Here is a 16,836-nt window from a genome sequence, read left to right on the forward strand (position 1 = left end):
AGCAAGACTGCCTAGGTTGGGCCTGACCTCTGCAGCAAAGTACACTTAAGAGTCATTTATTTAACACTAACAGCATGAGAAGGGCCGGGGTAGAACTGGGACAACTTTCTGCCCTTCCTTGTTGGGGTTGTGTCAGCACTTTACAAAATGGCTTTCAGGGTCACGTTCCTTAAATAGCTACACCCTGCAGCACGAGTTCAGTGGAGATGCTGTAGGCCCTGTTCACAGGTGGGTCAACTGAGGCACAGAAGGGTTAACCAGCATGGCACATCTAGAGGAGGCGAGACAAGCTGAGAGGGAATCACTGAGATCCCAACCAGGAGGCCAGGCAGATGCCAGGAAGGAAATCGCTGCAAATCCCAGGGTATGGCCAGAGCCGCGGCGGACCCACGTCCCAGAGGAAGGCCAAAGCAGGGCACCAAGCGGTCGTCTGCTTTGGCCCTCATGTTGCTGCGGGGTAGAGAATGCCGTATGCGTTTCTCTCTTGGATTTCCCCACGTGCCATCAGCAGTGGTGGGCATGATTCTGGTCTCCCTTCACTGTCGGTCCACCAGGACAAACTCTTGCAAAATTTGGTGGCTTCCGTTCTACTGAAATAATGCAGGTGGTTTGGTGGTCTTGCTCTTCCCTACCTCTCCTCAAAAGAATAGGGAATAACCTGTTTTCTCTGTGCTCTACTAAAAAGATGCTTTTATCGGGACAGTAACTTCCCCGGAGAAATTGCCAATTCCTTTTCCCTGCCTCTTTTTCAGTGCATTAACACAAACAGCATCATGATCTGTTTAATCAACATACATGGCCTTTGGTAATCCTACGCGGAAAGAACACTGCAAATCAGATGATATCCTGCTATTAATCATCGACTTAGTATGACTTGGTGGACTTCAAGTTGGACTTACCAGATGCAGTGAACGCGTCTATCCATTCTTCCGTGCATGGCCTAGAAGGATCTCTCCGACCAACAGATGTTTTTAAATGCTCTTTCACATGGGAAATTTGTGAAGTACATATTTTTATTGCACCCTTGCTATTTTATCCAGCCATGTGGATCTCCAGGGATGGAGACGTACTTATGAAAAGTATTTGCTTCTAAAAGCTTCTACAATTTTTCGCAATACCTTCTTGGCTTAGCCAGCCCAGCAACATACACATATATTTCTATTTTGCAGCAATTAGTAAGATTATACTAATTATACTACTATGTATTTAAAGACAATTCATTTTTTTCTGTAGCAGAAAATTTCTGATTATGCCAATTCTCCTAACCTTCGTCAGAAAGAAACCCAGGCTGTCCATGCCAGTCATCTGCTGGCCATCATACTGCTTTATTAAATTGCTCTCTTTTCTGCCCCAGTTATTTGTCCTGTGTTTATCATTCCTGATCACTGCATTGGATCTTGTACAGCTGTTATGACTGTATGTGTTTAGCTCCACATATTGCTGGCACCAAGCATAATTATCGGAGACCAACTCCCCATTGCTCAGCAGCTTGTGCATTTCTTCTGTAAGTAGAAGGTGGGTGTGCTAGGAGAACCTTGGACCTTTTGCACTCAGTTTAGGCATGTGTAAACAACTACACATAGAAAAAGGAAGTTCAGAGCCCGACTACTGGCCTTTCCCTTGCAACCAGCCCAAAAAGCACAGTTACAGGGCTTCTGTTACGCTCGAGCGTTGCATAGGACACAACAGCCTGACCATCGGTGGGGGACTGGAACGTGGGCTCCAAGATGCTGCAGGCACAACGAGCTTGCATCTCATTAGCTCCAGGCATGTGCAAAATTAAGACTTGTGCACTCATCCAACAGGGCAAGCACCAAGGCACACATTTCTATTCATGTGAATGTATAAATGTCTACCTAGAATTGCTTTGAAGAAGATCAGGCCCTTAGAGTAAAAAACCTCCAGAGACTTCTTGTACCTCAAGTATCTCAGGCCGAGTTTCACAACTGCAAGCAGAAAGAACGTAGATATTCAACAGACAATTTTTAAGCTTTTCCTGTTTGCTTGCTCCTCTGCTGAGTGAGCAATGAGGCAGCCTAAAACAGATTGCAGATCAGCATGGTGCAGGCAGATGAACATACAAGGAAGCGTCCTGGATATTCAATACAGGATATTTTTGATGGGGTTCCTGTGATTGAAATCTCTAACAGATTTGGGCCATCTTCACCCAACAACAAATACAAGCATTCATTTGACCTTCGTATATTTATAGTCTCTCATCGCCAACATAACGGCTTGCAGAAAGAACAAAAGCCATCAGGATTTCTGTCTGTAACTTTGCTACACACTTCCTTCAAGTTATTTAAACTCAAATTACTGAGAGCATTCACTGAAGCAAAGAATTTCACTTTTTGAAAGCCCTGTTTAATTAAGGCCCAGTTTTCAGAGCACCTGGAAGTCCACTGCTCCAAGAAAGTACAAGCACTTCAGGTCCTCGGTACTGGCTGCAGGTCAGCTCTCCATTTGGGTACCTAATTGAAAGGCAAAAATACTCCAACTCAGAGGCACCAACGACTTACAAACCCAGGAAAACGTTATCTTTCAGCTGTTTAAACTCTCTAACTACACATAAAAGCTGGACCAGTTTTATACAGATGATGCCGGATTGCAACTCTCCGGGGTTAAAAACAGACCTGGACTTTTCCAGAATAAAATTTGCCCTGCCTGACACTAACTTGACTGAGAAAAGCGCCGCGAGACAAAGGCTGCGTGTGACTTTGGGGCTCCTGGGACAGATGGGGTTAGTGAATTGTGGAATGTTATGTGGTACCGGAAAGACAGTTCATCCAGGAAGGGGAAAAAAAAACATCCCACCTTTCCTCCTCATGTCGGGCAAGTTCTCTTTTATCATCCGCATTGCAGATGACAGCTCTGATCCTGTTCTCTCCTACATACAGATAATGCTCCAGTTCAGCTCTTATTCTGCTGTGACTGGGACACGTACTGATTGGCTTTCATGCTTTTTCTTTGGGACATAAGCTGAGTTTCCATAAAAATAATGTGGCTGCAGTTCCAGCAACATTGCTTTAAATCAAAACCTGATGATCAGAACCTAGACTACAAACCAGTGGGTTTGTATATTCCCCATTTGGGTTCTGATGAGGTACCCGGCTTCGCAGGCAACATTCCTCTTACAGACAGTCCTGATTTAAAATTAGCTCAGATGGTAATAGGAGGGGACTGAAGAAATGAAACAGCAGAAAACACACCCAGCAAAAACAGTGTAGGCAACAGTCCAAAAAGGTAAATATATGTAAATAAGACTAAGATACTGATCCCCTTTCTGCAGTCTGTAATAAGTATTACAAAACTAGAAAATGAATTGTAATTTCCCCCTCTCCTCATCTATAGCAAAGCTTTTAGAAAAACACTGTATATGGCAAACTTCCCTAGGAATGAATAACCAGCAAAGCGCTCCTCAACACTCTTTCTAGTTTACGTTGATTGTAAAAAGTTTAAAGAAGAGGAATGGCTTTCTGGAGGCTTTACACTAAAAGACAAGAGATAAACACATGCACTGTACGACCTGCATTGTCCATGAAGAAGAGAGACAAACATATGCACCGTGTGACCTGCATTATCCATGGAATTTCTCCTTTCAGAAGGAACAAATGGGCTTTTACAAAGGCAGATTAAAAATGCCATCAGTAACCAGATGCTGGTTCTTGAGGCATTACTTTAATCTGGTAACTACAAGAGAGATCACCGATTTAATTTTTCACCAAATCTCCATTTTTAGATTCAGCTGAAGGGCACTGAAAAATAAACGCTTGTTCAGCAATGCCCATGTATGCCTTTTTGTTTGAAGCGTAAGTGGGACAGCCTGGCTAGAGAACTGTCTTAGCTAGTGACCTAAGCTGTAACATTGCTCCTTAATGTAATTTAAAAAGCTCTACTGCCTCATTGCGAAACAGCATTGGCATGTCATGTCAGTTGTTGGGGACAACTATGAAACACCCATGCCTAGTAACAAATTCCTCAACACTGTGGTGGCTTACAACACATGCCACTGCCACCATCGCTCGAAGTCCAAGATCCTTCTCATGAAATCAACAGTGTTAGAAAAGTACTCAGTGGCTTTTTTGGACTTGCTAATTTTTCGTTTTCCAGGATCAATGTTTGAAGGCTAGATTTCTTTGGAAATGCAGTTACACGAATGATTCTGGGGGCAGAAAGTGTGCCAGTGATTCTTTTTTTATTTTACTACAAATAGAAACATGATACAGACTGGCTCAGTGCAGTGATCATTCTGGTCTTAGTCTCCCACCAGAGTGAGCGACAGGATGCAGAAAACGTCCTTTCCATGTCATGGATCTGTTTCCTTGTTTCCCTGCAGTAGTCTGTCCTGGGTCTGTCCCACTAGGTTTCTAGCAAGTCTCCCACATCTTCTCTGGCTCCTAACTTGATGGAATAAGGACAGGGTCACCTTATACATTTTAATGTGTATGACTAATACAGTGCAATTCGATTGATCAACGTCAGTGCTTTTCCTTCCCACGTCTCAGATAACCCCTCCCAGATTTAAAACTCCCATATGATTTAGACCCTGAGCTCTCCACCCATGACATCGTCATCCATGACAACGTCTTATACCAACTTCAGAACAAAGATGTAGCTGTACCATAACACAAAAATCAATTGCTAAATAAGTGTAAGACATCTGCAATAAAAAGTCATTTTAAACCTTGTTGTGTAGCAGTCTACAGCCTGTCCTGTCGGTATCAGTCCAACCTAGGCACAGAACAAACTTTAAGTCACAATTATCATAAAACACGTAGCAGTCATGCTTCAGATCCCGTCAACATTATGAAAAATTTCAACAGCTGTCAAGACAACTGCAAAACTCCACGGCTGGCAGCTCTGCCATCTTTCAAACAAACTTACTTAGGGGATTAGGCTCTGTCAGACTTTCCACGTCTTCATCTCTCACACCCATTTTTCCACAACCTTTTTTGTATCCCCTAGACCACACTGAACTTTGACTTACAGTAAACACGCTGGTGTGACTTCTGACTATACACTTTTTGAGCAGTTGCTAATGATTACTTTTCCCTTTTTAGGGTGCAGAAGCCCACTCCTTATTTTTATTTCTGCCCGAATCAAAGTGACATCTACAATTCACTGCTTCATCCTGCAAGAGCAAATACACTCCAGTGCTAACAGCAATAAACACTGTGGTCTGCTGCTCAGACCTGTAGTGACTGCAGCTTTTGTTAAAAGGCACCATAGGGCCAATGGGCTTACAACATCCTTCTTCATTCTTGTAAACTGTAAGAGTTTTTATTTACACCAAACATGTCAACCTTCCCCCCAAAGAAAAACTCTGCTAAAACGGCTCCATAGTGTGTGTTAAACTTTTATATGGAAAAAAGCAGGACTGTGCTGTGTTGCACATTTTAAAAGATCTCCTTCACAGCCCTTTTAGGGGCTTCTGAACGGGAGTTTTATGAATTCATAACAACATATATGTCAGGCAGACATTGGAATTCAGATTATTTTAACTTCAACTAAAGGCCTATGTTTAAATGTCTGAATGCGTTCCTTTGTGGCTAGGATTTTGAGAGTGTTAAAACTGCAAAGACCGTATCTTCATGATAAATATTCCATTCCTTAGTCATTCTTGCGTCAAAGGACTGCTGAAGAGAAAGTCTGCACTAGTGTGGCCCAGAAGGAAGCGGAACCAGAAAGTTTTGTTGCAGAATTAGGAAAGCGTACAACGAATCCCGCCCACTGAGTCTTGTACCTCTATTCTGTATTCTAAGATCTCTGACACCAAAAATGCATAAAAGCAATAAAATGAGTTTTTGTAGTGCTTAAGGATCTATTGGCCTCACGTACTGTTAAGCGGGAGATTTTTGTTGGTTTTTTTTCAGTGTAATACCCAATCCGGATGACTGCTGTGCTCAAAGTTTCTCAGACCTCTGTATTTGCCTAGCTGCTTGTTTTTGTTGACTTCTTAACTGTCAATACGGCCTGTAAGCGCCTGGCTTACTGGACTACTTAGTTTGATGGTTGTTAAGGAAAAGACATTCTCATACAAAGAACCCTGTAATTGTCTCTTTGGAAAACCTTTTTCAAGCACTTGCTAAATACACTAAACGTCTCCATGCGGATATAACAGCAATGCATTGCACAAATAAAAGGGTTGCAATGAGGCATGAGAATGGCTATGTGTTTTATTGAAAGCATGGATGCTTTTTAAAAACGTGACTGCTATTTCTACTTAATGAACCCCTCAGAAAAACAAGAATTTTGATTCAAGTTTTATGATCTAGGCACAGTAAGAACTAGGAGTAGAAGCAAAAAGCATGCTGTCTGCCTTCACCATTGCTGCATTACTAGTAGCTGACTCATCTCTTTCTTGAATCCCCCTGAAATTCTCTGAGATGGCTTATGAATAGAAAGCAATTTCCATTCTGTTCTGTACATGAAGAACTGTCAGCAGTCTGTGGAATTTGAATTTCTCATGTGTAAGCTGATAAAAATACGACAGCAAGTAAGGAGGACGCTGGTTAAGGCAGGGCTCAGCTAAATCATTTGACTGTTCCTCAGTTTGCCTCTGAAACGTATATGAAGTACGTCAGACAACCCCATTCTGGTTATCTGCCATGCCTGAGGCCCACCAGCCAGTATTAAGCAAAGCCTTTTAATTAACACTAAATTGTAAGAAAATGTTACTACAGAAAATGTTGATTAACATTATGCTACCCAAACATGAGCTATAGGGAACAAAGTTTGTGACTGATTATAGCTCACCTAATATTTGGTGTAGCAAGTACTTGTGACACTTGTTTAGCCCTGGAAATACAGTTGTCTCTGCATCCATCCAAGCCAGCTTTCCAAGAGTACATATTCCTGAGGTTAACACTAAAACCCATGTGTAAAATTTCCATTCTGTTACAGTCATTCAGTTCTTCTGCCCTTCCTTCTCATTCTCCCAGAGAATACGTGGACAAATAGCATCTTACCTTCAATAAGAAGCTTTAATTCTGTGCTTTTCTCCATGTTCAAATGAAGATTTAGCAGCGACCCAATTGATTAACAACATCTCCTTTCCCCTGACATTATATGAGATTTAAATAACCATAACTGATATTTTTGAATTGGTTTCATCTTGAAGGATTCCAGTCCCCTTTCATAGCCCAGCAGTGCCTTAATTATTCTTGCACTAGGAAGTTGATAAGGGCAGTTCTTGGAGAGAGAAAAGCCTTTTTAATGGTTCGTCCCTGGAGATGCTTGATTCCAAGTTCACTTTGAAGAACTAGTTCATGGACTTCTTCAAAATTGCGGGCTGCTTGCTGAGGCACACTAACTTTGCCACAAGCTTTGTTATTGATCTGAAAAATAGACATGACAACAAGAAAAGGGAGAAGTTACTAGGCTGATTTATACAATTTCATCTCCCGAGCCTAATCAATCTTGGAACATATGGGGGAAAAGTGGATCAAACTCTCTTTCCTCTTACATCAATTTCTAAATAGAGGATAAAAATCTCCATGCCTCCTGTCCTCCTGCCACACAGTGAGGGAACAAAAATCTGATTCACAATACTCATGGAAGCTTTAAGAAGCAGCAAAAGGAAGTTTTATTTCGGAACACAGCAAGCGTCATGGGACTATGCAACGCTGTGATCTACGTCTGAAAGCAAGATGGTTGCACAAGCTGAATAAAGAGTCAGCGAACGTAATGTCTGTCAGGTGAAAATTTTGATTTGCACACGCTTCTAGATTGCATTTTAGATTCTTTACAGCTAAGTGATTTGCCATAGAAATGAAAATGCAAGGTCTTTTAAAGTAAAAACCATTTGTGGTTGAAAAGATACATCTGAAGGAGACTCATCACAACCCGTTTTTATAAAAACAGGCATTAACTCATTATGTGTTGCATTCTTAGTAAAAGCATGATTCATAAAGCTAACACCACAACCACAAAGAATACAACCCCTCCAAGGTAATGCTTTCCTGTGTTTGGTTGTTTTTCAGAGCAGCTTCCATACCGATTTCCAATCAGCAGGGCAGAATCATATAAGTAAAACAGTAAGGCTGCCACTGGGAAGCATCTTAATTTGTAAAATAGCCTCATGAGCGCATCACTTTTCTATCATCCAATAAAAGCAGACAACGGGTGGAAAGTACAGAGCCCTACTGAGTACCTTTCTGGAATTAACATAAATTCATTAATTATCACAAAAGCTTTCAGATTTATATGGAGTATCTTCAGTGGATTAACGAAGGACATCAAACCCTACATTTTATCAGATTAAACAGTTTGATATTTGTATCCAGTTCAAATTAGTTGCGGGCATAAAAAGCTGCTGCAAGTACTGCAGATCTTTGCCCTTTAGGCACCCTTGTACCTATTTTTCAGTCATCTAAATGTAACGTGTTGCTTCATACAGCTTGGACATAAAAACGCACACAGCCTGGTTTTCCCCTGAATTTCATCCAAGATACATATACATGATGTGCTCTCCACAAACAAAAGAAATATACTTCACTTCCTGGTTTGCATTTTATTTTAAATAAAATAATCTGTGCCATTCTCAGAGAGGAAGATGGAGAGCTTTTTAAGGAACAAGATGAAGTCTTAAATGCAGCTGGGATGAGTCATTTCTGTTTTTTGACTAGTCAGAACACTAATTTGCAGTGATAATGTAGGTAGGCTTTCAACCATTCTTATATGCATCCATAACTCAGTATCACAAAGGGCTGTGTGTTAAACCTTGCCTTAAGTACCTTCCTGCAAAGCAAATCCTTCAAAAAAAACCACACACACGCACCACACTTCATTTTTATAGCTTTTATTAAAAATAAATGCAATTGATTAACAAAAGTAGTTCTTTTTGACAGGGTGCTTCAAGGAAGAAGTACTCCACAGAAAAAAAGTAAAATCAAAACTGATATGGTTTTAGTAAGCATATAAAGCAAGCTTATGAGCTTGCTGCTGGGGTACGCAGCTTCTAATGCAAAGCTATGCCTGGTTAGTTAAAAAATGCCATTCACTGTCCTCCGTGATACAAGCTGATACGGCCCACTGGACAGATGTTGGCAGGGGGGAAATTGCCACAACTAGCATATTTGGTGCTCGTCTCAGTAACCAACCGGTCTAAATCAACACAGCAAACACACGACTCCTGGCAGTTGTGTTTTTCTAGAAAGGCTGAGGAGCTGAGGTGACCTTGCACTGTGCACCTTCCCACAGTAACCGTCCTAATCTTCCCACATCCCACTGTGGGCAGAGTCTGCAAATTGAACCAAATGGCAGACTGCTTATGATTTCAGCATATGCATTTGCAGAACGGTTTTCCTTATAACTCAGGTGTCCTGATCCAAAGTCAAGTGCATCGACTCCATTCTTAAAAAAAAAAAGTTATCGGCAGATCTGATGATGCACCATGTGTGACAAGCGTCCCACTCGCATTTGTTTTTGAAAGGTGAAGATTCCCATCAGGACAAATGTCTTCTACTGTCTTCATCTCTCTCTATATCTCACTAGACCAGCATATGCCCTCATCAGCTCCAGCTAAAAGTGCCAGTACAAGACGTTTGGGTCCTATTAGTCTTGTTTCTCTGAAAAACCTCCGTGCCAAACTGCAGGAGGAAACACAAATGAGGCTTGGGTTCTTCCCTCCCTGGGGAAGGAAACTGTTGACTTCCCTTCTGTTTTGTTTTTTGTTTTTTTTTTAGTTTTTTGATTAAACATTTGACATTCTAAACTACTTTGGCTCTAGAGGGATTGGAAAGCTAGAGAAACTAAGAAGGATTAAATGAAACTACAAAAGACTGAAAAATAAGCACCTGGATGTTGTAGAGAGGAATTTTTAGTTGGACTCAAACATTTTTTAACAGCCTCAATGAACCATAATCCCGCTGAGAAATAAAAAGGAAAACAAATCAATATCTGTGCACTTTTAGGCCTTCCTCATACTCCAAAGCAACAAAAATGACATGAACTCAGTTTATTTTTTTTTTTAACATAGTTGTTAGACAAGGGTTGTGAATAGTTCTGCACAGCCTAAAAAACTGATAAATGCTGATCACAAGTGTGTTCATAGGATGAAAGAGTACACTCTTCACACTACATTTATGTCACTTTTTTTTTTTAACAGCAGCAACAATATACGGTATGATGTGATACAAGGGCAGGCAAATTACAAATATTCAACCTTGCAGTAACATCTAGAATAGCAGATACATACACATAGCCAGTGAATTTAAGTGTTTTTCCTGTAGGCAATTTATATTTTATCAGCCAAGGATGCAGTGACTTGGTTTCTTTTGCGGCTTGGGTTAAAAATGGACAGACGCAACTCCAGCATAGACAGGAAATAATGAAGTATCTTGTGTCAAGGGAAATAAAACCATAATGTCTCAGCAGGCAAACTGCTGGCAGCCTGAGGCAGTTTGATGTCTTGAGACGAATAGGGCTATGGCCCAACAGACTCAGTTTCACTGCGCAGTGTGAAGAGACATTGTCTCTTTTCAACGAACCAATTCCTCCTTATTTTCAGTGCTTCTTGTTTTAATGAGGGCAATTTATTTTTACAGCCATAAAAACCCTACAGTTTTCACAAGGCTTTAACACTTAAAAATATTCATATTTACAGTGATTTTTCACTGCTTTTCTATATTTCCCTTTTACCCTACTCCTACAGTGGAAAGCCAGGCACTCCCACAGGTGCTATTTTTAAGAATTCCTCCCAGTTCTTAACAGGAATTATATTGTATCAGCCAAGGATGCAGTGACTTGATTTCTTTTGCTACTTTGGATTAAAAATGGACTCTGGTCTTTCATTCACTTGCTTCCTTGGGCCTAAAGAAGGTGTTTATATACATCGTATTCTCCCATGAGTAGACACTTGTTTGAGCACAAGGGGCTGCTCTTTTTCTTAATAGAGGACTTTTGTATACAAGACTTTAGCTTAGAAGCTTTGACATAAAGTGAACTAGGAAAGAAAACAAAAAGAATTTTCATAAGGGCTGTTTAAAGCAAAATTAATTTTTAGTTTTCTGCTCTCTTCCTCAGAAAAGGAAGTGTTAACATCAGCAGGAAAGTAACAGTGAAATGTTTAGGCATTTTTAACACAGAATCACAGAATGGTTGAGGTTGGAAGAGACCTCTGGAGATCATCTAGTCCAACCCCCCTGCTCAAGCAGGGTCCTCTAGAGCACATTGCCCAGGATTGTGTCCAGGCGGGTTTTGAATATCTCCAGGGAAGGAGACTCTACAACCTCTCTGGGCAACCAGGTCCAGTGCTCAGTCACCCTCGCAGTAAAGATGTTTGTCCTCATGATCAGATGGACCTTCCTGTGTTTCAGTTTGTGCCCGTTGCCTCCCAGTGGCTGGGCACCATTGAGACACCCTCCCTTCAGATACTTGTACACATTGATCAGATCCCCCCTGAGCCTTCTCTTTTCCAGGCTGAACAGTGCCAGCTCTCTTAGCCTTTCCTCCTTAGGAGAGATGCTCCAGCCCTTTAATCACCTTAGTAGCTCTTCACTGGACTCGCTTCAGGGAGCTCCATGTCTCTCTTGTACTGGGCAGCCCAGAACTGGACACAGTACTCCAGGTGAGGCCTCAGCAGGGCTGAGTAGCGACCCACCCGGTCATCCCATCACAGAAGGCTATCGGGCTGGTTAAGCGTGATTTCCCCTTGGTGAATCCATGCTGACTACTCCTGATCACCTTCGATAATATCCTTCACATGCATGGAGATGGCATCCAGGATGAGCTGCTCCATCACCTTTCCAGGGATTAAGGGAGGCTGACTCATCTTTAGTTCCCTGGATCCTCCGTCTTGCCATTTCTGAAGACTGGAGTGACATCCCAGTTCTCAGACACCTCTCCTGATTGCTATGACCTTTCAAAGATGATCGAGAGTGGCCTAGCAAGGACATCCAAAAGCTCCCTCCCTTTTATATTCAGTTGTGTGGTCTTAAAAACATTCAGTTCAGAATTTCCCCTCTATTACTGAAATCTTTAGTTTAAAGATATATTTAATAACAAGTTTCCTTTAACCACAGTTGCAGAGAAGTTTCTAATTACACAATATCTCAAGTTTGTAACTTCCTCAAAAACTGAACACTAGAATTTAAAATGCTTCCTAGCCAAGCTGGAAGGTGAAGCATTTTTCTGGAATATATATATATATATTTTTTTTTTTTTTAAAAAAGCTCGAGCAGTCTGCTTATTCCTGAGTGAAGATTTTGGTGGATATACCCCTTTTCATTGGTGTAAAAAATTTTAATCACGTAAAAAACAGCAATAAAACCACAGTGAACCACAACAGCACACAGGCTGCTGTTATCCCCCCAGCTGGCACTTGAGTCCTTCTCCTTGGTTCGAGAAAAAACATCAGCAACTGAAAAATTCCTCCAAAAAGACATGTTCTGTGGCCTCTGCGAAGGATATATGTCGACTGTAAGAATTTAGTGTTCTTAGCAGCATTTCTCATTCTGCTCAAGTGGACTAAATAGGGGGCTCTGGCAGGATAGGGGATCATTTGTATAGCAACACATCTTCCCCTAAAACTAACCAGTCTCTTCCCTCCTCAAAAAACCCAGCCGAACAAAAATAACCAAATAACCCTACTCTTTTTCCCCCAAAAGAGCTAACAGAACATCATTTGTATTTCACATGCACACAATGCAGTTTTACATGACCAAATGTCATTTCTTTTAGAGGCCCCATCTCATACAGCGCACAGGATGGCCAGAAACACAAAAAATGCCATTTAAATTTGGAATATATGTGCATGGTATATTAAAAGGTTATTCACTGGTGAGCAGTGAATAAGAAGAGTCTCCTGTAAATCAAACAGTATCCAACTACATAATTACAGACTATCATAATGCCTGAGAACAAAGAACTCAAATTCAAGTGGAGCAGGAGCCAGTTGATGGAAGAACTAAGACACTACTCGTGGATTTCACTGTCTTGGCTCAAGGCTCTGCAAATCCTTTATGGCCTAGAGCGGGCATGCTGCTACTACTGTGCTCCATCTAAGCTTTATGACACCTTGCAGCATGCCAAATTCAGACTAGATACTTAGAGATGACGGAAACAAGACGGTAAACTATATTGCGCATGCACACATACACATTTTGGAAACCTACAGCTTAGCCAACTAGCTAAGTAGTCAGCTTAGCAGTTAGATTTCAACTCTTCTGCTGAACTGCCAACTCTTTCCATAAACCGCAAAGGTGCTAAAGCTCAAAGAAAAACCGGAATGTAATTCTAACATTAGCAAAGCTACCTGTTTTTCTCAGCCCCATTCCTGGAAATATGCTTTGCTGAGATTCGCCAGAAGTTCAGCCTAAGGCAGACAGGAAACTGAGTTTCACAAAATCATACCAACTAAATCATACCAGCTTATAACAGGTTGTATTAGGCAACTGTACCATTACGGGTAGCACAAGAAGTTTCACCTAATGACACATGTTTTATACAGGGCCAAGACCATGAATGGACTGACAGGTAAAAAATATGGAGGGATCTGTATTTTGATCATAGTTTGGGCTTACAACCCTTGCCCTCAGTTGTTCATTGGTCAAATCTCTCCAGGTAATAATACTGACAGTCACTCAACAAGATTTATGCTACAATTTTTCATTTAGGACACCATTTTAACAACTCAACAAAATTGTAACTGCAGCTTGCATCCTCTTCTGACCTTATGCTGAGCCATGTAAGAAGGGAACTGAATTCCACAACAGCAGAAATTTTGTCATCCCAGTACATTAACAGACCACCACTGAAAATAAATGAAACGCACTTACCAGAACAGACATCTCTATGACATCTGATGGCTGAAGGTATTCTGGGTCTATTTTGGGCCAGGACTGATGCAGCACATCAGCATCCCAGTTATGATGAGGACAAAGTTTATTCTGCATATGTGCCAAACCTGGAACATGAAACCAGTTAACTGTTCAGCTGTACTGTAACCAGAACGCTCAAATCTTTACAATTTGTTCAATAAATAAGATCAAAATAAAATTTATTTTAAAAGCAAATCCCTTAGGAGGAAATAACATTATTTAGATTAGCATACAGCACATTATAAACAGAAGGATACACATTTTGGAAAATGCTTGTTTTATACTAAGTGTAAGGACTCCCACATGAACTTTGTGGGTACACTTTAGATTAGGATTAGCACTCCAAAACATTGCCAGAAACACAGAAGACCACTGTTTATTGTTTTAAAACGTTATACTGCTACACAAGCTGACCTCTAGTTTTAGAAGTCAATCATAATACTGTATTCACTTCAACAGCGATACCAATTGGATTAAAATTTTACTAACAATTCAGTCAAAATGGGAACATTGGTTTTTAAAACATTACTGCTTATTATTTTACCACCTATAATATGCTGGATAGTTTCTAAATTTGCAAGTCAAGCTACGCACAAGATTTTCTCACGTTTTGTGAAGTACCTATTTTCTCACAAATTAAAGTATGTATAGCATGCACCGCTTGCTCTCTCATACGACATGCGCTTTCTGAAGGGCTTTATCCTTTGATTTTATCTAATAACACTGGTAAAATGGCTATAAATGATCTCCTTGTACTAAATAGACTTTGCCCTCCCTAGAGACAATCAATTCCTAACTCGTTTAAGTAACAGAAGAATAGGCTTCAATTCATTCTGTAGCCGAATAAAAACTTCTGAGTGGAACTTATGTTTCTACTTACTCTAACTGTAGGGCAAAATAAAAGATTTCACTTAACAAGAAGATTTCAAATGCGATCAATAATTTAATTGCTACTGTGATTGTTTTTCACCAAGCCAGTGAATTTGCATATTAAAAGTTAGATGCATATGAATAAGAATACAGACTAAAACTTTTTTAAAGCATACGTTTCATTCAGAATTGCAAAACTAACAACTGAAGAGGATCTGAAGATTTATCTCGTTTGGGAAAACTCAAGCAAGAACATAAAGAAAATGCATCAGCACAAGAGTCACTGTTCAGACCGAGGCATCTGAAACCGTTCGCAACACAGCCCAAGGACAGACATATCAGCACAAACGCGCCACGCACGATACATAAATGGATCTATCCAGTCGGATTGCTTACACTAATACTCTGCGTAACAGCAAACAAAGACAGAAAGAGAACGCAACTTCCTCCAAAATGAAATCGGCAAGATGGTTGTCAGGGCTTTTTGAGACAAAGCACTCCTATAAATGACACACGCAGACTTGCTATTTTCTTAATGATTCAGAAGGGGACAGGGTGGTGGACTGGTGGGAGTTATTTCTAACGGCAAGCAAGAACGTGCATGTGTTTCCTAAGAGCGACAACTGAGTTACAGTCTCGTTAGGTAAATAACTGATCGAACACTTCAGTAGATACGGATTCCTTCTGTATTTTTTCTCTTGCAAGAGTAGCTCAGGCACTGAAACAGCAAAAGATAGGAAACTGAGCAGAAAATAATCTTCACATTGGTGATTCATTTTCACGTCGACTTTAAAGAAAACAGCTGCTAAATTCTTCCCTTTTTGGCTTTTGCACATAGAGATGAGCTCACTTCTTTCCAGCTGATCACATGCCTTGTGGCAGAAGCACGCACGCTAGCCGCTCCCCATCTTCCTGTTGAAGGGGATTCTTCAACCTATTTAAAAAACTTTCTGATCTAAGTCAAGAGTTTCTACCTACAAAGGCAAAACTAGGGTCACTTTTAATCCCTGCGAAGGCTGTCAACCCTAATACACCGTCCAATAAAACATATGCAAACACATCCTGAAGCAGATAAAGCGTGACTACAGTACAACGTCAATCTTTTTTAGTTCATTTTCTTGCTACGAAACGAGCCATGAGCTCATCCACATTGAAAAAAAGTGCAAAAGTCAACAGAGCTAGTTTCAGAAAATACAGTTTGACAGGAAACCAAAATGAAGGTTTTACTTATGTTGCCTGACTGGTTTCCTGTCTTAATTAACATTTTGAGAGCTCTGAAACGCAGAAAACGCAACCATGATTTGTTTCACATTTCCCAAATAAAACAGGCAAGACCAGACACTTCACTGTCGTTAGCTGCAACTGCTTCAGCGCTTGAAAGGATCTAGACAGAACCCGCGCCCAGCCTTCCCACTTGAATCTGACACGCTGCACAAAAGCCCTGCTCGACAAGTGAAGAACCAATCACCTCACAGACCTTTCCTGTGAAAACATTAACATCCTATTTCACTATCCATCTTACCGTACTGGAGAACACCTAGTGAAGTGGGCATTATGAAGCAGGAGGTATTTGGCTTTGTATTTTTTTCACGTGTTTGGCTTTTATGGCTCTACATTGTCTTGCAGAGCCGGGACAGGGAGCCCATCGAGTGCATCTCTGCTCATTTTACCACAGAACTTATGTGCACAGTAAGCTCTAGGGACAGACCAAGGATAACTCTTGCACTCAATGGGAAGCCCTGATGCTGCAACTGGAGCTGCTCGAATGGACTTTTACTGACCACTGAGCCAATACAGAAACAGTTTCCCTAACCAGTAACTCACAGGATCAGAGCCTAAGCTGAAACACAGTGCTATATTATACTACTGTAAATGAGTTGCGGTGGAGGGACAGGAGACAAGTATAACAACGTTTAAGCTCATGGCAATGTTTTATTAGTATTACTCGACTCATGAATGTTACATAAAAATAGTACTTCCCCAAGACGCCATTTTAAGGGAAGAGCAGATTGTCATTTTAAAGAGAGATTTAAGGAGGAAGATTTGGAGGCAAATCCTGTATCAAGACAGCAAGGCAATTCCAGTCTTATGGACAGAGGCATCAGAAAAATTTATCTGTGAAATTCTAGCAACGGTACAGCTAGTC

The 16,836-nt window shown here is 40.9% G+C and overlaps 1 protein-coding gene across 6 annotated transcripts in view; it reads right to left on the minus strand.

Annotated features, from left to right (window-relative positions):
- Nucleotides 1-2,198: 2,198 nt before the first annotated feature.
- Nucleotides 2,199-16,836, minus strand: part of LARS2 (leucyl-tRNA synthetase 2, mitochondrial) — a 94,343-nt gene continuing 79,705 nt past the window's right edge. For 2 of the 6 annotated variants that reach the window (XM_068935653.1, XM_068935654.1), the window contains 2 exons: nucleotides 13,779-13,906; nucleotides 6,163-7,337 (listed from right to left, as the gene is read on the minus strand). In XM_068935653.1, coding sequence (XP_068791754.1) covers nucleotides 7,158-7,337; nucleotides 13,779-13,906 — 308 coding nt within the window. In that variant the 3' untranslated portion in view covers nucleotides 6,163-7,157. Of the gene's footprint in view, nucleotides 2,472-4,153; nucleotides 4,402-4,684; nucleotides 4,732-6,162; nucleotides 7,338-13,778; nucleotides 13,907-16,836 lie in introns of those variants that run through there. The other 4 variants (XR_011139737.1, XR_011139735.1, XR_011139734.1 and 1 more) reach the window with 4 other exon arrangements.

Source organism: Struthio camelus, chromosome 2 (assembly GCF_040807025.1).
Source record: "Struthio camelus isolate bStrCam1 chromosome 2, bStrCam1.hap1, whole genome shotgun sequence".
In the NCBI taxonomy this organism is placed as follows: Eukaryota; Metazoa; Chordata; class Aves; order Struthioniformes; family Struthionidae; genus Struthio; species Struthio camelus.